This window comes from Euprymna scolopes, chromosome 2, assembly GCF_053919585.1.
Source record: "Euprymna scolopes isolate OS-2025 chromosome 2, ASM5391958v1, whole genome shotgun sequence".
Classification (NCBI taxonomy): Eukaryota; Metazoa; Mollusca; class Cephalopoda; order Sepiida; family Sepiolidae; genus Euprymna; species Euprymna scolopes.
In genome coordinates, this window is record NC_136483.1 from 173,236,267 (window position 1) to 173,259,336 (window position 23,070).

At 30.0% G+C, this 23,070-nt stretch overlaps 1 protein-coding gene across 29 annotated transcripts in view; it reads left to right on the top strand.

Annotated features, from left to right (window-relative positions):
• LOC145298823 (uncharacterized) overlaps window positions 1–23,070 on the top strand; it is a 433,166-nt gene that overhangs the window by 341,569 nt on the left and 68,527 nt on the right. For all 29 annotated transcript variants that reach the window (XM_080144357.1, XM_080144346.1, XM_080144350.1 and 26 more), the window contains one exon: window positions 7,049–7,327. In XM_080144357.1, coding sequence (XP_080000483.1) covers window positions 7,049–7,327 — 279 coding nt within the window. The remainder of the gene's footprint in view (window positions 1–7,048; window positions 7,328–23,070) is intronic.

Genomic DNA, 23,070 nt, shown 5'->3' on the forward strand with positions numbered 1-23,070 from the left:
GGAATTCAGTTAAACTGCATTTTTTTTTTAATATTGAAATCCATTTTCCTGATTTTTTACTTCAGATGAATTTCTGCTTTCCTGTTTTTCTTTTGTTTTGTCTTTATTTTGATTTTCTTTGATTTTTTTGTTTTGTTTTTCATTTTTATTTCCTTTTTGTTTTAGTTCGATTTTTCTTTTCCTCTTTTCTCTTTATCATTTTTGTTTCTTTTTCTCTTTTACTTTTCTTTTCTTATTCCATTTTGCCCCTCCTACTTCTCCTGTCATTATTTTGTTTGTGTGTTTCCCTCTTTTCGTACTCTTATTCGAATACACGTTTCTCTTACAATTGTTGGAAAACATTTTTTGAGTGTTCTGTGTCTTTGCACGTTTTTTTTAGTTTATTGATTTTTTTTCTTCATCTTCTTTTTAAACACTTACATTGTCTACCGGATTTTGACAACCATTTGGCTTCCATTTTTTTTTAACACTTGCTTTCATTTTTCCAATTTTAAAAATTTTTTCCTTGGTACACTTGTTTTGGGTTTCATTTGTCACACTTTTTTTTTTTTTTTTGGTGTCATTGTCAAACATTTTTGGTTACATTGTCACACTTTCTTTTGGGTTTTTTATTACACGGTTTCTTGGTTACATTGTAAATGTGTGCTGTATTTTTTTTTTAAATATTTATCTTCATTCTTTCTTGGTGCCATGTTTTATGACTAATTTTTTTAATTACCAGTTAATTGCTTAACTAAGAATCTCTCTTAAATTACAAATAACTTAAGAATATTGTTTGTATCTTATTTTTAACCACTTATGTTGTCTGCCTGATTCTGATAACCATTGGACTTTCATGTAACTGCTAGGAATAGTAATAAACCAAATAGAAAAACAATATATTTACTTGCAAATTGTTTAGCTATTTTTTTTTTTTATCAAACCGGTTTTTGTGTCTAAAATATATATATTTTTCCCCTTCAAAGGTAAGTAACTCTGTATGGAAGTATGGAAATATTTGGCATTTCTAAGCCTGGAACCTCATTTTATCATTTCTATTCTTATTAATTTCTATAATTGTTAAGTTTTAAATAAAATATTGTATTTCCTTTTCATGGATGTCCTATGCAAACACTGGCCATAGGATATTATTGTATCCCCTTTTGATCAAAATGAGATATACTTATCCTAGTACTTTAGGTTATGTACATTATTTCAGTGGCAAGTAAATGTTCATGAATTAAACAAAGCCAACTCAGGAGAAATGTAGAAGGAGATTGTGCAACTCTTACCACAAATTTTAATGTGCAGGGAGTGGGTCTATATATATATATATATATATATATATATATAATTATGGCTATTTAAAGACTAAATTTAAACTTGTTCGAAAACACTATTTATTTAAGATTGTGAAATTAAAAAATAAAAATGAATGTGTCAGCTGACTGGTTTTGAAGCTCACTCAACAGAGCTAAAATCGAGCTTAATTACGTTTTAAAAAGAAAAGGGGGGGGGGAACAATGAATCGGAGATGAAAAAGTAGGGGGAATATATGTATAAAAAAAAAGAGGGGGATGAATTAATCATTAAATAGAAACTAGATTAAGCTTTAATAGATTCTCTTTTTGTTTGCAAAGAGAAGGTCTCAGAGTCTTAATATATATATAGTTTCTAGAATTTTAAGATGGTAAAGAGAGTGCGACTTACTAAGAATGGAAAGAAAAGTCCGCACTAAAATTCAAAGCGCAAATACGATTATTTATAAGGTGCTCTGCTATAGATGAGCCATGGGTATTGTTCAAAAAGTCCGAAGGTAGGTAGTTTCCATTTCGAATTTTGGATGGAACATGTTGTTTTACCCTATTATCTAACCTTTGAGACGTCCGCTCGACGTAGCGCACACCGCAGCTACATTTAAATAAATAAATAATAGAATTGTTATGGTGGTGGGGGGGGGAGAACGTCTTTACAAATTGAAAACAAAATGGGTTGTATGACAGAAGAAATTTGCTTGGCAAATCTTTCACTAATATTACCTAGCCAAGGTAGGCGTAGGTAGATAGGGCATTTGTCGACAGATGCCTGTTTAATTTTATTGAAATTAGAAATTTTATTTTTAGTAGTAGATTCCACGATTTGCAATGGAAAACCATTATTGCAAAGAGTCTTGGTAATAAATTTGACTTCATCATTTAATTTGTTATCTGAACATATCATACAAGCTCTATGGATAAGAGTGTTGATAAGATTATATTTTTGTTTGGTGGGGCAAAAAGAGTCCCAACGTGTGTAAAGACCAGTGAATGTAGGTTTACGATAGATGGAAGTCAAGAAAACGGAAGGTGTTTTACACACCAGTACATCTAGAAAAGGAAGGTAAGAATTACTTTCCTTTTCTATAGTAAATTTTAGAACTGGGTGAATATTATTAAGGGATGCAAAAAGGGTATCTGCTTCCGTTTCATTGTTGAACAGACAAAAAGTGTCGTCAACATAACGAAAATAAATATCTGGTTTTTGAAGCCAGATAAAAGACTCTTTTCGTGGAAACTTACGAAAATATTTGCCAGAGCTGATCCCAGGGGAGAACCCATCGAAACACCATCTATCTGCCTGTACATAATGTTATTAAAACTGAATTCGACCGATATGGTGGCGAATTCCATAAGTTCCACAAAAATATTCTCAGGAATAGGGGGAGTTGGGAGCTGACTGCGATAAAGGGCATCGGCACATATATCAATGGTCTCTGAGAGTGGAACGCAGGTAAATAGGCTTTCAATATTAAAAGAATACATAAATTTGTCAGTCTGAGTATAATTCTGTATAAATTTAGCAAAAGAAAAAGAATCTTTAATGCAGAAAGAACTATACTCTTCCAAAACTGGTTCTAAAATATTAGTAAGCCATTTGGCTACTTTATGTTGGGCGGAACCTATCATGGATAATATCGGTCTTAAAGGTACCCCACTCTTATGGGTTTTAGGTAAACCACAGAGACGGGGACACAATGAACCAGTCGGTCTGATTAAATCAGAAATGGAGGCAGAAAGAGCTCCACTCTTTACCCATTTAACCAAACGTCTTTGGAATCTAGATTCAATAGATACAGTAGAGTCATGTGTCTCTACCGGACCTAGCTGTTCAGATTTAGAGGTGTCATTGAGAATTGTCATCATTTTATTGATATAATCCTGGTGGTCAAGTATAACAACATCAGAGCCTTTGTCTGGTTTAGTGATAGTAAGAGATTTATTCTGGCATAGTGTTTTGATGACACAAAAATGTTCATTACGCCATTTGGATATATATATATATATATATAAGTGAAAGTGTCTGTGTGTGTACATTTCCCTACACAATAACTCTGTAAATTTTAAGTCTACAGACTCGAAATTTGATATACAGGGTATTGAGATTTGGGAAAATCTATGTGATCAGTTTTCGGCCAGAAATGTGGCTGTTAAGGGGTCAAAGTTCAACGATTTTGGGTCTAAACATTAAAATTTTAGATAAAGGTTCCTTGGACATGGATCTAACTTAATAGACTGATTTGAGCCCCAAACAATAAATTTTAAGGGGTCATAATAGGGGTCAAAGTTAAAAAAATTGACCCTTTTTTATTTGCTCAGCATACACCTCTAAACACCCAGGCAACGCCGGGCACCCATGCTAGTATATATATATATATATATATATATATATATATATATATATATAGTCTAAAGAAGCTTTGAATAAAAAAAATGCAAAAATAAAAATAAAGAATGCAGTTTAAATTCCCGGATGGAAAAAAATATATTGACTTTAACCTATCGCAGACTTAACACCTACATAATCCGACTTTTAAAATGTTTATAATGACCAAAAAGAGTTCATTTATATAAGGATGAAGAAGAAGAAGAAGAAAAAAGCTTTACTAAAATAGATAAATAGAAATAGACTTAGCAAAAGCTTATCTGGCTTGATTTTGCAAAAGTCTTCAATTTAAAAACAGAATTTAACTACATAATGATAAAAAGAGAAAACCTTAACTAAAATTTTGTAAAATAGAAAACGGGGATCATCAGCTGCTTACAATGAAGCTGATTTGGAGATTTAAAAACAGGACAGCTGTTTAATACATGGCTCTCCAGTGGATAATACCACTTCCCCAATAAAATATATATTCTGATTGGTTGTTGCATAATGATCAAAAAGAATCAGTGCGCAATCCTAATTTTTTAGCTTTTATTTAAAAAATTTTTTTATTTGTTCAAAATTTTTCTGTATTTTCTTTTTTACTGTCTTATGCACATTTTGCAATCTATAATGAAAAATTGCCATTAGTCTATTTGGCAATATCAGAAAAATGGTTTGTGAAATGTGCATAAGACAGTAAAAAAATAAATATAGGCATTTGTCAAAAAATTAAAAATAAACAAAAATTATGATTATATATTTTCCATTTTGCAGTGGAATGCAATCAACCAGTATATATGTTCTGAAGCCAGAAATATAACATTGAAACAATTTTGATGATATTATATGAGATATGTACCTTAAAAAAATATATATTTTTGATATAAATTCGGGAATTAGAGATTATTGTAATGTGATTAGTAGTAGTAAGCTGGTTTTGGAATATAAGCGTAAAAGGTTAATAACTGTGAGTTTCATTTTTTAAAATTCGCAATTTTTTTTTTTTTTTTGCCAAAGTCGAAAAAAAGCAGTAAAATTCATTGATCTATTCCATTTCTTGCCTTTCTGACACTTCTTCGCAATATTTGACCTTAAAATAAAGGAAATACCATTTTAAGACCAACTAAAGTTGAAAAATTTAAGGATTTTTTTTTTTTATCCTAGAGTAATATGTAATATCCTTATGGCATGTAAGCTATACATTTTGAACTATTTTAATCAAAGGAGCCCCCTGGCGATGCTGGGTAAATATAGTTAGTTCATCATATTAATAAAAGTTTTCTTTCTGTCTGTCTGTCCGACTGGAATTACTAAAAACCTTACAATATTCTGGTTCAGTATCAACTCCATCAGGTTATGATAAACAATTGTCATGTCCATTCATTTTGGGGTTTGCAGAGGCCAAATTATTGAATGTGTAAGTCAGAAAGTAATGTGTTTTTTTTATGTTCTTTTATTTGAGAAATCCAGCTAACTCTATAAATAGTTTGATTTTACTAATTTAGTCGTACATAAATAGGTTATATTATTTATTTACAACTAAATTAGGCATGACTACTTACCTACCTAGGAGGGCAGAGTTAGGCAAAAGGTCGATTTTAATTGTGGGGAAAACTTAGCTCTCTGAGAAGGGGACATATTGGATTGGAAAAAAATTTAATTGCTTCAGTTTTTAAAGATTTTTTCTATCATGTAGTACCGATTATAATACTTTTTAAATATTGCAACATTAACATATTTGTGTGATGTACATAATTATTTTGTGTTTCTGTTTACTTTTTACAAAGATTTCCTGTTTTTATGTTGTGTATTTGTTATGTTAAAAATTTCAAATTTTAAAGAAAAAAAAGTTATTTGTAAGGTCTAGTTCAAACATTTTTGTATTTTTTTTCAGGCTTAAAAGAAAATACCTAAAAAAAAAAAAAACTGGTTTATTTTTTGTAAATATCTTTTAAAGTATTTAAAAGTAAAAAGATATTTACCAAAAATGAATTTATTGACACCAGGGAATATCCTGGCTGCTTTTAGGCTTTTCATACAGACTTTTTAGTTTTTCAATAATATGTGTTAAATAGCAAAATTTATGATTCCCTATTAACATTATTTTGCTAAACATTTCCTCTGATGATGTGCTATTTATTGAAAATCCATGGACTAAGGAAATAACTTGAAATGTTGTATTTTTTGTTGAATAATAAATTTTTCATAAATTAAAAAATTACTAGATTTAATTCCAAATTTTCACTTATAATATTGCTCTATCTTGTATATTGAGCTTCTTTATCTGATTGGGATCATTTTATAAATGACTAAATACTAATATTTATATGGACTTGAATTTTATAGTATTATACAAGCTGTAATGTAAACACATTTCAAAATTTCAGTGTGTGTGTGTGCATATATATATATATATATATATATATATATATATATTCTGTCCTCAAATCCATTGGCCCTGGATATGACCTAAAACTATATTCGATGGTGAGGCCCCACCTTGTGGGCCTTGGGGAGTGTGGAGCCACCCTTTAATTGCCATTGCTCCCAGGTTCACTCTGACCCGGAGTGGTAGTACCTGTTAGGGTCCCAACTATGGGTTAAATAGAATCCGACTTAAAAAACAAATATACTCCATTAAAAATCGTTCCTCAAAATAACTGGATTCGGCATTAAATATCCTGAAAAAGGTTGATATGCGGTAAAACAAAAGCAACCAACCAATCAAATCCATTATACATCGTGTATATGCCTACAAAGAATTCATATGAAATAAACATTTGAAAATATTAACATTTTTTGAATATAAGCTTTTACCAAAATAATTGGATTTGGAATTAAATAAACTGGAAAGGTTTGATATGCCTTAAAAAGTAAACAAAGCAAAACATGGGCAAAAAAATCTTTCACTTAACTATTATTTCTTTTTACATGGCATAACCATGTTGATACATTAGTTTCTGTTAGTTCATTGAAGTTAAGTGATATTGAACCTGTTTCGTACTAAATAACCATTTTGGAATACCAGGTGCTGTATGTGCTCTCTGCTTATCTCTGCATTGTTTCCAGTTTTCTTGCTACTAGAATCAAGCAGTGCCAAGTCAGAAGAGGAGTGGTTGGGATTGTGCAACCCTTGCTTCACAATAAATATGCAGCCACCCGTGCAGAGGATATTCATTGTCTTTCAAGACTGAATTGAGGCCATGATTTCTTTTTAAATGTTATATAATTTTAGAAAATTTCATTTGTTTATGTCTATATCTCTCTTTTTTCGGTCATCTCCAGTTTTATTCTCGTTCTGCTTGATTGCTGTCTCTGTTTGAAAGGAATTTATTGCGTCCTGGTTCTGTACTCTTAATATGTATTTTCGCTTTGTTCGTTTCAGAATAATAATAAAGGAGACCTATTTGGAAGTGTCCCCTTTGTGAAATCCAATTCTAAGTCGCCAACACCACCAAATCTTCCTCCTAAACAAAAGAAGCCACCACCACCACGGCCAGCACCTCCGCGCCCTAAAAGCTCTCCGGCGGCAAGGAAAAAAGATGAACTTTTCCCCACTTTTGGTAACGATCCTTTTACTGGCAACGACCCCTTTGCTAGCTCAACTGGAAATGAAAACTCGGAATATATTTTTGAAAGTTTTGCAGACTTCAGTCCGAGCAAGGTAAGTTAAGAAAACACGCGAGCGTCTTTGTGAAGAATTGCTTACCCCTTTGTTTCTCTTGCTTCTTTTTCATCTGCTTTCTTTCCATGGATCTTTTGGTAAGGATAGCAATTGTGTACGGTGAGATTCTTACTACTGTGCATCATCTTTGCCCTCTCGCCTCCCACACTCACACACAAAAACATATTTAATGGTATATAAAACATAACCACCACCCTAAATTAAAAAAAAAAAATCTTTTTTCTATCCTTCAAAAAAAAAAAGTACTTGTACAGTTTAATGAAGACATTAAAAAATGAAAATATTGAGAAAAAAAAAAGGTTATATTGTACGTATCCGTTATGAAATGAAGTTCTCCCCCAAAAAAAATTTCACTTAATTTCATCAAGTAGTTTTTTTTTTTTATACAGCGAAAAAAAACAATTTGTTATGATACAGAGCAAAAGGTTTGATTTTTAGGAAGAAAAGCTAGTAATAAAGATGGGAAGGGAGTGTCGGCGCTTTACATTGAGTTATCTCTCCGTGACGTGTTCAATAAATTTTTATAATGGCTGACTTCAATGCGCTCTCATATAAACATGTTTTTTCGCTGTAAAAAAAACTACTGGATCAAATTAAATGAATTTTTTTTTTTTTGGAGAACTTCATTCCATAACGAATACGTACAGTATAACCTTTTTTCTTCTTTTTTTCCCCTTATATTTTCGTTTTTTAATGTCTTGATTAAACTGTACAAGTACTAAAAAAAAAAGTAAAGAAAAAGAGGTATTATTTTTGCTATGAAACTACATCCTATGGCAATATTCCAGTTTAGGAACTTTAGTTTTGAGACCTCTCATATTTGATATTCCTTCCAGTTCCATTTTGACATAGAACCGCAGTTCCTTTGAGAGTCTTGTTTATGTGTAAAATGCGAATGTTAGATATTCCTAATTTCAATGTTTGTAGGGACATATATGAAGAGCACTTTTCTTCATCATGGGCACTACCATATTTAATATATAGTAAGAAATAAATAGAAAATGATAGAGAAGGTTGCCGCATTTTCATAGGCATATACATACATACATACGCACTTTATATATATATATATATATATATATATATATATATATATATATATATATATATATATATATAATCATAAATTAGTAATTTAAATTCTATGACGTGAAATGGTTAAGTTTCAAATCTAGAAATTTAATTATATGCAATATAGGTTTTCAATGTCTACCCATCTCCTCAGAGGAGAAAATATTATTCCTCTGAGGAGATAGGTAGACATCAAAAACCTATGTTATATTCTTTGTCTTGCATATAATTAAAATTCTAGATTTGGAACTTAACCATTTCATGTCATAGAATGTAAATTACTAATTTATGATTTATTTGCTCTATCTGGTATACTGAGCAATTTTTTTTATTTAGCTGGGATTGTCTTTATAAAATATTACAGCCAATAATATTTTGTAAGACCAATAATCACTGGATTTCCATACCAGTAGATCTATTGCATTATACTATTCTGAAGAGAATATATATATATATATATATATATATATTTCATTTAATCACATAAATTAATATGCGAAAATATAATTTTATGTGCAAATTCTCAGTATTTACTTCAACAGTGCTCAAAAAATAGGTAGAGCTAGGTAGTAAGTTATGACGAATTCTCACAAGAATGAAACGCAGAATATTCTGTGTAGCTTAATTTCCATATACATTTTTATAACTTACTATATATATATATATATATATATATATATATATATATATATATATATATATATATATAAAATAAAAGTTTTTCTCATAGAAACATGAATATGACATGTTTGTATGAATAAAACTTTTATTAAATCTCATAATATATCAGAAACATGAAACCATAAAACCTTGCTTCAACATCTGAAGGTGTTCCAAGTATTACCACGTACAGCATGACACGTAAAAGAAAAAAAAAGAAAAATCTTGGATTACCTTGTCGAATGTTCTATTAGGAATTGAAAATTTGGCTTTTAATGTTTATTTATTAAAAAACAATGCACTTGTTTTTGGTCTTTTTAAATCCGTTAAATTTTGAATTTGTATTTCAATATCAACAGTTTATTATCAGTGGATTTTCTATTACTAATAGCTTTATTTATTATTGAGCACTATTATATAATCCCAATAAATATTCCCCAGATTTTTATCTTGTTCATACAAACCTTATATACATTACTCTCTCTCTCTATATATATATATATATGGTACTTGTATAGTTTAATCAAGACATTAAAAAATCAAAATATTAAAAAAGGTTTAAATTATACGTATCTGTTATGGAATGAAGTTCTCCGAAAAAAAAAAAAATTTCACTTAATTTCATCAAGTAGTTTTTTTTACAGGGGAAAAAACACTTTATTATGATACCGAGCAAAAGGTTTTATATTTAGGAAGAAAAGTTAGTATTAAAGATGGGGGTGGAGTGTCGGCTCTTTAAATTGAGTTATCTCCCCGTGGCGTGTTGCAAAAATTCAAAGATGTCTACCTTCAACGCGCTGTCATAAAAACGTGTTTTTCTGCTGTTAAAAAAAATTTTTTTTTTAAAATACTCGCTCAAATTAAGTAAAAAAATTTTCGGAGATTTTGAGTCCAAAATGGAAACAATAAATATAACCTTTTTTCGATATTTCGAGTTTTTACTTGATTAAATTGTACAAGTGCCATATATATATATATATATATATATATATATATATATATATATATTACCTCCAATTTTGTCAAAGGGAACATTATTCCCAACTCGCATTTAGATAAAAATGCACTTTCGTATAAATAATTGAATTCGTTCAAAGAGTATCACTATAATACAAATAAAAACATCTATCTATCTATCTATCTATATATATATATATATATATATATGCATTTTTTTTTTGGCTGTGTTAAATAAAACTGTTTCTTTTTGACTTACGCTTTCTACTTAGCGGAGGTCTTGCCAAGTCTTGGTGGTGTATATCGAGGAAAAATCCCTTAAAAATAAAACCATTCTGAAAAAGAAGCATTTCAAAGTACAGTCTACTTTTTTTTTTTTTAAATTTTTAAAAATTATTCATGTAGTGTTTTAAAATTTAACAGGAATTACGTACTAGTCAAAAGGGACTTTTCCTCAGTACTTCTGCTGAAAGAGCAAGCAGAAGTCCAAAAGAAGGTTTCATTTAATAGAGCTGTATGTCTCACAACAAAGGTTTGTCAAAGGCAAGTAGGAACATAATGTATGATACACAAAAAAGGTGTGCACATTGCAAATGTCATTCCTAGTTGATGTTAAAAGTCTCTAAACACAATCGAAACTAGCATGAATTGCAAGGGCAAACATAGAGAATTCCTGGGTTGTGTTAAGTAAATACAGCTTTAGTGCCTGGTAACCATTCTTTACACAATTGTTACAACCAGTAGATAAAATAACATGCTGAAGTAGCTACCTCTCTGGAAGTACCATCATAATTATCTAGAAGTGAGATCTGACAACATGGTCTTGGTGGTGTAAAACATATCCACTGATCCCCAAAACCTGACCAAAAAAGAAAGCAGGCTTTGATTTTAAATCTTGCAGCCCACATATAAAGTTTTTTTTGATACTTCAATTATATACTTATTATAATTCAGGGAAGATAACTTGATAATAATTCAAGGGACATAATCCAAATATATTGAGGCAACGTATGGATTAAATAAAATGATCTAAAAAGGAAGAAATGCTTTAAAATTCAACAACCAAACACTATTTAAAGCCATCATCCTTGTTTTATATATATATATATATATATATATATATATATATAAGTTGAGAGCTAACGTTGGTATTGGATTAGCACATAAAATTTAAATTATATTCTGAATAAATTATGTTGGTAAGAATCTTAAGATAGGTGTGAAATTACAATTTCTATCTCATTATAAATAAAAAACTTTCCTTCATATTCAAAGTATCTTTATAATTTACAACTGACTTTGTTTCCACATCAAAAAAACTTGAAAGATTGAACAGACAAGCTTTCATCCTTACTCTGGATAATATAGACTTTCACTACTAATTCTAACTTTTTACTTATATTGTAATGATGAAATATATTTGCCTCAATATGAGGATAAAGTTAGACACAAAGTCAGTTTTTAATGTGAAAAATATCCAGCGCTTCAAAAAGAGTCACTCTGGATTGGGACAAATTAAAAAAACAATGCCTAGAATCTATTGCAATTTTGATTCTAGAAAAATGTCTTGAGAAGAAATTGAAATTCAGAGAGTCTTAATTTCTGTTGAATAACTATGAATTGAATTTCGTTCAAATGTAAACTATTGAAGTAAACAAAATATAATTCACATGACCCACATTTAAACTTAGTAGTTGTGTTCCAAAATTCATGGTGATCAATCAATTAATTAGTTTTGAAGTTTACACCACACGTGTTAATGTATGTATGTATGACATAATCATGTTGACATAACAATTTGCATCAAATCACCGAAGTTAAGCAATGTTGAGCCTAGCTAGAACTAAATGGGTAACAATTTGGGAATTCTAGGTGTTGTATGTGCTCTTTGCTTATCTTCGTATTGGTTTGAGGCATCCTGAACCTCTACTTGCCACTGGTATTTAACAATGCTGACTCAGGAGAGGTGTAGTTGAAGATTGCGCAACTCTTGCGGCAAAAATTCGACATACAGGCACCTTTACAGTGAGTATTCATAGTCTGTCAGGACTGAATGAACCTATCTCTCTCTCTCACACACACGTGCGTGCAAGTTTCATTAAAAAAAAACAGGGATAATTCCTGTTTCTTTCTCTTAATTGAGACGATTATTCAAAGTTGGGAATTGGAACTTTTTAATGTATTGAAATTGGAAACATTTATGCCTCTTTTCCGATCTCAAGAAGGATTCTTGTAATATTTTTGTTTTGTTTTGTTTTTATTTAAAACTTAAATTTCAGTTGCTGGTACCAATAATAAAATGATTAATATTTATTGATTTTCAACTTCCAGCAAAAAAAAAGGAAAAGAAAAGTAAACCTTTAGACCCTTTAGATTTAAAATGAATTGGAATCTGACATCATATCGGAACATAAATTTAGAACAGAATTGATAATTATATCGAAATTAGGAAAAATATTGGAATCATCCCATCATTAATATATATAAATAATTATTTCATCTATCCACATAAAATTTTATAAGAAAATATAATGCTTTATGTATCAATTTTCTGCATTTACTTCAACAGTGCTCAATATGAGTGTAGAGTTGGGTAGTAAGTTATGAAAATACATGGTAATTAAGCTATATGATATTTGCATTTCATTTTAGCCTAACGATTCCATACGGAGATGAAATGTGTAAGGTTCAAGGTAGCTTATCGTATATTGTAATAACTTACTACTCATTATATATATATATATCCATATATATATATATATATATATATATATATATATATGGAGAGAGAGGGATAAAATAAAAACATTACAAGTTAACGGTATAAAAATCCAATTGTGAATCTCCAGCTTGTTTACAATGAATAATACTCACTACCAAAGATTGACAGTTGAGATGACACTACAGTCTTTTTCTTATATTCATATATCAATTTCCCTTTGTCCAGGGATGAGACATTTTATTTTTTTTTAAAATTATATTTCACAATTCACTCTTCAGTTCTTATGCTGCAGTATGGCAACAGTCTCCAAATTCCTCTTAATTGTTAACCAATGTTATTAATACATTAAGCTATGTGTCCATCTAATAAGAAAATTTGAAAAATATTTGTTTTGAAAAAATATCATATAGGAATGTAAATAATGTTTGTAGCGATATGGTGCATTAGGTTTATATGCCATAACATGGATATATTTTGTGTGTGTGAGGAAAAGGGGGTTAGTTTATTTTTTTCAGTTTCACTTGTCATGTGTGCACCTGTTTTGATTCCAGTTTTAACTTTTTATTTTACTCTCCCTTTTGTTCATTAAAAAAATAGTTTCCATTCTTTCCACCTGCATGAATTAGTTTTTATTTCATTCTTTCTTTTATCTTTTATTTTGTATTCTTGTCTTTTTCCATGCAGAATTCTCTCATCTCTACAAAATCAAAATATGGATTATAAATATGTGCAATATTTCACATGCTATGAAAAATAATTAAAAAAAAAAAATTTTTTTTTTTTTAATTAAAAAAACAAAAATGTGAAACATAAAAAAAAAGAGAATATAAGAATAAACATGAGTAATAAACAAATTCACTGCACTTTAGTTTGGAGTAGAGATGAATTATGGTACATAAAATATTGAAACGCCTGGAGATTATTGCTGTGGGATGACTCCTTCCTTGTTCCCCTTCAACTCTGTTTTGTTTTAAATAAAAAGTTTTCTATTTTTTTTTTTTTTTTTTCACAAAGTAAGAAGAATCTGATGTTAATTCTTTTTCTTTTTTTTTACTTAAATTCACTCCCCCCCAAAAATATGGTGCCACCAAGATAAAAATGGCTACGGTGCATTAAGAATCTTACCTACTGATGTTGGGACGATTAATCAGAATTGGAAAAATTGTAACTTTTCGTGGTATCGAAATCGGAAAAATTAGTGTATATTTTTTGATATCCAAAAACGATTCTTTTAATTGTTTCATTTTTTTTTTTTTTTTGATTTTGTCATATTAAAAACTTATTTACCATTGCTGGCACTAAAGATCAATATTTATTGATTTTAAACTGCCAGTAAAATTAAAATCTACAGATCACTTTGAAAGTATATATTTTATGTTTGAGAAAAATATATGCATATGATATATGAAGTATTTACGTTAATCTGAAAATAAAATAATAAAGATAAATCAACTTTACAACTATATTTAAGAGATTTTAAAAGAATCAAAATCGGGAATTGTATTGGAACCAGGGAAAATATTGGAATCGTCCTATCACTAATAGCTACAGAAGCATCTTAAGTGGGGTGTTGAGTTCAGGATTGAATTTCTTAGTGCTATCAGATCAGGTTGTCTGAAATTACTTGTTTCCTGGCCTAGAATGCACCAAACATTAATGTTATTGATTTTTTTTTCCTTTCACTTTGCAAAACTCAATCATCTTCAACAAACTAAGAAACAAAGACAACAATTTTTGTCTACAAATCAACCAAAAAACACATTAAAATAAATATTTGAAAATATAAAGAACTTGAAGTATGAAACATTTTTCCAAAGTTACTGAATTTAGCATTAAAAACACAAAAGGAGTTCATAGGTCAAATGCCATATAATGCCAGTGGCATTCACCATAAACAGGTTGAACCAGTTTTCGTCTGGAGGTGGAAGTTCCATGGGATTATCAAGTTCACAAGTGTTCCCCAGTCGCATGCATAAGAGTTGATATCCCATAAACAAAAGAGCAATGAAATCAAACATGGATAAATATTTGAATATATAAAAAAATGACAACATAAAACTTTTTTCCCTACATGACTCAATTCAGCATTAAATAACTCAAAGAAGTTGATATGCCATAAAACAAACAAAGCAAAATCGAGATTGAATTAAGGACCTCAATGTCCTTTGGTACCATAACACCATAATATCTTTTTTCTTGTTTCTTATATTTTATTATCTTAAATTTTGTGGTTGTGATTCAATGATGTATTTAACTTGGATTGGATTCAAGAGATTGTAAGTAGAGTAAGAATAATTGAAATAAATTTCAAAAAAATTATTTTTTCTTGAAAATTCTATGAAGACAACTACTGTAGTTTCAAACCTGGACATCTTATAAACATTTCTATTCTCGTTTTTTAATTTCTAAAATTTTCAATTTATCAATAAAATAAAGTAAAACATACTTCCTTTTATGGATGTTTCAGAATGTATTTAGTCATGAGGATTTATGTTGAAAATCCTAGGAAGAGTTTTTAAACAAACAAGCAAACAGGAACTAATATATATATATATATATATATATATATATATATATATATATATATATATATATATATATAAATCTTATTGAAAATCAATTAAAATTTAAAAAAAAAAAAAAAGTAAAAACCTATAAGGAAGGTATACAGAATTTTTAATTATCCGACAGGGAGTACAGATAAACTTGAAAAACCTTATTCCACAGAGTTTTGAAAAATGTAATTCTTCTCATCAGAGGAAAGAAGTTTTCTAAATATACAATGAATTTTACAGATTAATTAATTAAAATAAACTACAAATATGAATTGAATCATATTTGCATAAAAATGTTTTTAACAGTTAGTGAAAGTTTATAAAGTTTCTTAACGATTATAAAAGTAGAAACAAGGAAAAAAGTAGAAGCATAAAATGATATGGTAAAAATCCATTGAATAAGGAGATAAAATCCAGGAAGAACAGAATAAATCCAAAAAAGTTCATTGATAATCCATAAGAATGGGAAATAGAAATACAGATGTTCAGGATAAATTCATGCTTCCAAAAAGTTCATCAGATCACAGAGAAGTAAAAGTTTAAAAAAAAATATGACAGAAAAGGCAATATGGAAAAAGTGAAATGAAGACTTAAGGAATTGCAATAAGGATTGAAATTCTTAAAAATACCACATTAAAAGGAATAGACATACAGGTGTTGAAGTATATAATAATTTATCTATTGTAATTTTGTACAACTGGGCTCCATCAGTGCGTAAAAAAACAGAAAAACAAAAAAACTTTTCAAAAATTTCACAGCCTACAAATCAACTTTCCTATTAACACAGTTGATTTTTTATTATTGTTTTTTACCTACCACCTATATATAAAGTATCAAACAAGATTTATTTTTGTTCATCATTTGTATTTAATTGAAATACTGATAAAGCCGTTTGATACTTTATAATAATAATAATAATAATAATAATAATAATAAAATGAATGCTATGATTAATAAGAAAAGTCCTATTTGTGGGCCGTGAAATTTTTGAAAAATTGTTTTTTATACACATATGAAGCCCAGTTGTACAAAATTATGATTGATAAATTATTATATACTTATATACCAACATGTAGGGCTAAAACAATTGTATGCAAAGTGCTATCAATCAAAGACTAACATTTTGAATATGAGTAAACACTTGTCTGTCAACTCTCTTTAATATATGGTACCTTTAAGAAAATATTTATGGCTCTAGAGTTGCACTATTGAGTTATCTAAATGAGAACTTTGTTATCTATTTATATGTAATTACTATCCCGAGTAGTTAAATTATATATCAACATTGGGTGTTTATTGTAAGACTTCTTCTGAATGAATAAATTGGAGAAAATAAAATAGCAGTGCTATATTTGAAAATATGTTTGTTGTGAAAACGATGATATTGATTCGTCAATGCTTCATCTTTATTTCAAAACTTTTCAATCTGATTTAAAGAAATAACATAGAAGTTACCTTAAGAAAGTCTTGAAATAAAGACAAAATAAATGAATAGGAAAGGTTGATGAATGTGTAAATAATTTTGGTATTTCCATAATCATGATCACGTGTAAAAACTAATTCAATGTGAAAATAAGCGTTTGTGTATTAATTCCTTGCTACAACTCGAAAGCAACTTTATTTATGGCTATTCAAAACAAACAAAAAAAAAACAACAAAAAAACACCCAATTCATATTATAGGCACAGAAAGTATATGTTTATAGAACATTTGATCTCTCATGTATAATGAGCCGTTACAATTCTTGATAAAAATTATTTAAATTATTTCTATTTTCTTGCCTCCCCACAAGGGCAGATACAGGGATGGTTTTAATGTTGGGAAAATCCAGCTCTCCAAAAAGAGATGCTCTGAATTAGAACCCAAATAAGAATTGTTTAAGTCTAGAAAAACGTTTTGACTGACGGAGGACAGAAAAGCATAAGTGCAGCATCGGAACAGGTACTACACTCTGATCCCAGTCAAAATGTTACAACATATTCATATTAGTTTAGTCTAGCAAGGGAGTTAACTGTATTAGTTTTTCAAGGGAGGTAAATTCTGATTGTTGTAAAAAATATAGTTATTGCTTTAAGTAACATTATCATAATATTGATTGATCACACACACACACACACACACACACACACACACACACACACATATATATATCCGTCCCGTCACACAGAAGTTATCTAGTAAATAAAATTGTTGCACATTTCAAGTATTTAGTGGAAATCAAAAAGCAAATAGCAAGTCAGTCGTGCTCTCAGTCTGTTTTCATAGTGAGACATTTTCTTTCTTTCATTTCTGCTTTCTATATCGATTTATACATATTTTTTTTTTTTTCCAGATTGAGACGTTTTTTTTTCTTGTTTTAATTCGTTTATTTAGACATTATTTTATATGACTATAAATATTAGTGAGGATACTGGCAAAGGTTTTTTGTAAATTTTTATGGAAAGTGTACACACACACACATATTGATTTCTCTATTAAATAAATTATATGTGTAATGATTTAAAGTACTAAGAAAAGGATGTGCAATTATTTAATATATATATATATATATATGTGTGTGTGTGGGGGTGTGTGATAATTTAATCTTTGAAAAAAATTCTCTATATTAGGTTAAGTTTTGAAAAATACCACATAATTATTTTAGCTATAAAATGTAAAAATTATGATGAATCAAATAAAAATAAACAAACAATACTTCATCTGGTCAATCCTTGGACCATTATTATTCCTGATATTCATAAACGACCTCCCTGATAATATTGTGTCCGAGATGGGTATATTTGTTGATGATACAACACTCTGTAATATGCATGAGGGAAAAATAGATGTACATAAATCTAAGAGAATGGCAGAATCATTAGAATATGACCTCCAGACTATAGTGGAATGGGGCTGCAAATGGTAACATTTAATGCTAGTAACACTAAGCTGGCCTCCTTTAACGATTACAAGACGCCTCTCCAACCCCCTATATCCATGACAAATAGTACCCTACCTGAGAATTCTACCTTCAAACTCCTCGGCCTAACATTTGCGGGCAATATGAACTCTAAAAAATACATAGAGGACATTACAAAGGCTGCTGCAAAGAAGGTGGGTTCCCTCTATCGAGCTAGAAGACTACTCACACCTGAGAATATTCTGTACCTTTACAAGGCCACCATTCGCTCATGCATGGAGTATTGTTGCCACAACTGGGCTGGTGCATCTACCATTAGTCTCTCCCTCTTAGACAAAGTCCAAAAAAGAGTTTTCAATCTAATCAGTCCCACTTCGTCAACTAAGCTCCAGCTCCTGTCCCATCACTGCAATGTTGTATCACTGTGCCTGTTTTACAAATATTTTAATGGAATGTGTTCTGATGAACTTGTGGTATAAAGATCTCCATCACAGGATCACCAGCTATGGAATAGTTGGGAATGTCCTTTCAGTTATAAAATTCTTTCTCTCTGATACGCTTATGAGAAGTAATCGTTGATGGGCAAAAATTAAAAACTCATTATATTAACGCTGGCATACCTCAGGGTTTCATCCTGGGCCCAACCCTGTTCCTGAGATTCTTTCCCAGAACTGCTCGCCTTTAAAACTGTTCCACTGGAATACTTCCCAGTTGAATACAACATGGTAGCCTTCAAATCTAATGTAAACCAGTTCCTATTAAGCCGTCCTCATAAATAATCAAATTCTACCTAATTTACACCATAAGTGATTACTAGACCACCACCTTATATTCATTAACCCATATCCTCGAGTGACCTTTGGCCCTTGATAAGTGATGACTCACAAGTCAAAAAAAAAAAAAAAATTGGCACTGATGGTGATAAACAAAAATGGAGAAAAACTTTTATTGTGTACCTACTCTTTACAGAATTAAGATGTCATACTCCAAATATTACATATATTTTTTAAAACCAAGAAAATCAAAATTTACGAATTTTAGCAATTTACTACTAAACCGAAGCTTATTTTTCATCCTCGACACTTCAATTTGAGTTGTCTCCATTTATTTATTTCTTTGACTTTAGTAATGGCCATCAAAAACACTATCACTCGTTTAGTCGTAAAAATTAATTTGCTTGAATAAAAAACACAACTTGATCGAATTACATGATTTTTGGAATATTTCATTTTCATTCCGTGACTAGTGGTATCATACTGACATTTCTGTATTTTTCTCATTTTTAAATGCCGCTAATCTGATCTACACTAATTGTTTTTATTGCATATTTATCAATCTGCCAAGGGAATTAACTCTTGTATTTTCGTCAAGGGATATAATTCTGTGTTAAAATATCAGTTAATGCTTTACACAGCATTTAATTTTTTTTATTTTTTTTATTCCATTTTCATCCAAAACAATGCCACTTTGATATAAGGGGCTACTATCAGGGCCATAACTTGCAGGGATACTATGTAGGGAGTTGAGCAACAAGATTTCTGTTCACATTATACACATGTTAGTACAGTTAAGGACTATCAGGTTTGGGACTCTCTTTTGAACCCTGTTCAGGAGTGAGAGATTAGTAGCAGATGCACCAGCCCAAATGTGACAATACACCATACATGGACGAATGGTGACCTTTTAGAGGTACAGGATACTTTCAGCCGTAAGTAACTTTCTAGCACGTTAGAGAGAGCCCACCTTCCTCACAGCAATGCTCCCAATATATCTGTTCTAACTCAAATTCCGTGTGAACGTTAAGCCAAGGAGTTTGGAAGAAGTACATTCAGGTTATTTATCTTTAGCCATTGCTATTGGTTGTTGAGAAGGTTTCTTGTAATTATTGAAGGAAACGAGTTTAGTCTTGGCAACATTGAATGTGACCATCCATTTTTCTCCCCATTCCACTACAGATTGGAGGTCTTCCTCTAGTGTTTCTGCCATTTCCTTAGCTATGTGTTTATTTGTTTTCCCCTCTTGCCTGTTATAGAGCATGGTGTCATCAGCAAATATACACACCATCTCAGAGACAGGGAGATCATTTATGAATATTAAGAATAAAAAACGTTCAAGGATAGACCCACATTTATATCATATTGTTTAGATGTACGATCATCAAGGACAACCTGGATTCTTGCTTATTTAAGAAGGATTTAATTATGTTAAGTATTCGTTCAGTGATATCGTATGATTTGATTTTCCTGAGAAGACCATTGTGCCAAACCCTGTCAAAAGTCTTAGATATATCTAGGCTACTGCTCTACCCTCCCCTGCTTTGGCTAGTGTATGGTATATACGTTCAGAGATTACAGTTAGGATATCTGCTGTAAAACGGGCATGCCTAAATTCATATTGTTGGTCGGTCAGAAGTTTAGCAGCTGTAAGGTGATGAACTAAAGCTTAGTTAATTATGGACTCAAATATTTTGATGAAAAGAGAGAGGAGGCTAATGGGGCGATAATTTAATAGGTCAGTTCTTTCGCCAGAATTCTTGTAAACTTGTACCACAGAAGCAAATTTCCAGTAGTCAGGAAAACAAGATTCATTAAGGCATTTGTTGTAAAGTTTGGAGAGGACTGAAGCAACATCAGCAGAGCATGTTTTTAATAGCACAGCTGGGATGAGATCAGGTTCACATTATTCTTATTGATTGATTAAGGCCTTACTCCTCTCGCACCTTCTCTTTCTCTCTCTCTCTCTCTTATATATATATGATTTAAAGTATTAAACAATCAAAAATGATGAAAAAATTGAAAAAAATATGTATATTAATTGATCACAGGATATAGGTAAAATTCAGTTGTAGGTTGCACTCTTCTGGTGGTTGAAGGTTCAAATATCAGTGTGGATAACACTCAAATAAAATTGCTAATTACTTCAGGCTTCTACCCAGTCATGGCTTACGGAACCAGAGTGTGCTACTCCAGTGGATTAAATAAAATCTTCCATTCAAAATTATCTACAGATTCCCAAGTTTGACAGAAAGATACCTAAATTCACCAAAAAGATTCCAGAGTCCAACAAGATACATGTGAAGAAGGTTGGAGATTCCGTCAACCAAGACGTTGTAAAAATAACACTCAAACTGTGAACAGTAGTTGAAATAATACAAATAATATGAATCATTTTTTTTTGTATTTTTAAGATGAGGATTGGTTATATTATTTGGATTCTTTTGACTATTGTTCTCATCTTGGGTGTTATTTTCACGTTTCCTTTGATGTAACTTTTGATCTTTTTTTTAGGTATATCTTGTTGAACTTGGGAATCTGTGCAGAATTTTAAATGAAACCCTTCATTTAATTTTCAGGTATAGCATACTTTTGTACTGTCAGCCATGACTGAGTAGAAGTCCTAAATAATTCACAATCATATTTCGAGTGTCACCTGCACTGAAGATTGTATCTATAAGAGTGTAATTTTTTACAACTGAATTTAATTAAATGCTTTATCCACTACACCCGGGTCCTTGTTTGACAATATACACCTAAAGAAGGGCAGAGATTACATCAACTGAAACGTTGTGAAAATGACACTCAAAATAAGAACTCTAATCTGAAGAATCCAAATAATATGAACAAATGAGTTTGTCCTAAAATGTTTTGTTTAAAAGAAAAATTAGCTGAAGAAAGGTTAATGGAGAAAGAGTGATATTTTTTCTTTTCCTAATGTTGAAGATTTATCTCTCTTCTGCCAATAAAAGACACCACTTTTTTCTTCTTCTCTAACTTATATGCATATATTAGATTGATTGAAATATCCAATAGTGTATAAATATTAGTAGAAAGAAAAACAAATTATTCCAATTGTTGTTTTTATTTTTTTTTTAAGATATAGATTTTTAAAGAATTATGAAGTCAGCAGAGAAAAAAAAAAGGTAAAAAAAAAAAATATTTCAAATGAAACATATTTTTCACTATTCATAAATGCTTACACCATTTAACACGCCATGCACGTAGGGAGGTCTATTTGTTAGAAACATTTTTTGTATGAGCCATTAAAGAAAATATAAAAATTGGAATATTTTGTTTTTCTAATGTGAGTATGTATGTTGGAAAACAAAATGGAAAAAACATATTAAGCACATTATAGAGAGAATTCTTTTTTTTTCTGAACAAAGTCGTTCATCCAACTGAAAACAATCAAATCTTAGTTTTTTTTTTCTTTTTTGTCTTTCACTACATTTTGTCTTCAATAATTGTTCATTTTATGACATATTGTGTGTTTTATCCCCATATATATTATTGTTTCATATATTATGTATAGGTAGAGAGAGATACTGTTTCATTTATTATGAGATTATTATTGTTCTATATAATTTGTGCTACTATTTACATCAGTAGTGCTCAGTACATGAATAGAGATTAATAGTAGTATAAAATATACTTATGGTAAGTAAGCTACAAAAGAAAAGTTTGTATTTCATTCAAAATGAGGAAGTTTATCAAACTGCAATATTGACCATTTTAATGTACCTTTTTTATGCCAATATCTTTCTACATTCACTGCCTGTTATTTAAAGCTATTAGTTTTTATTGATGATTCCAAGCATCTATGCCCATTGCTTCCAGCTTGTTTCAGTTACTTTCACTGATTACTGCCAATGTTTTGACTCCTCTGTTCTCGAGTAGGTTAAGGAGACTGTTTACATTAGCTATAGTAGTTGCACATCGGTTCATTTTTGCTCAGAAAATTGTAATGATTTTTTTTAATTTTTGTAGCTATCTCAAAATTAAATTATACATTTCTAGTTTCTTGCTTAAACATAATCAACACAGATTATCTAAAAAATACTATATTTTAACCTAACCTAAAA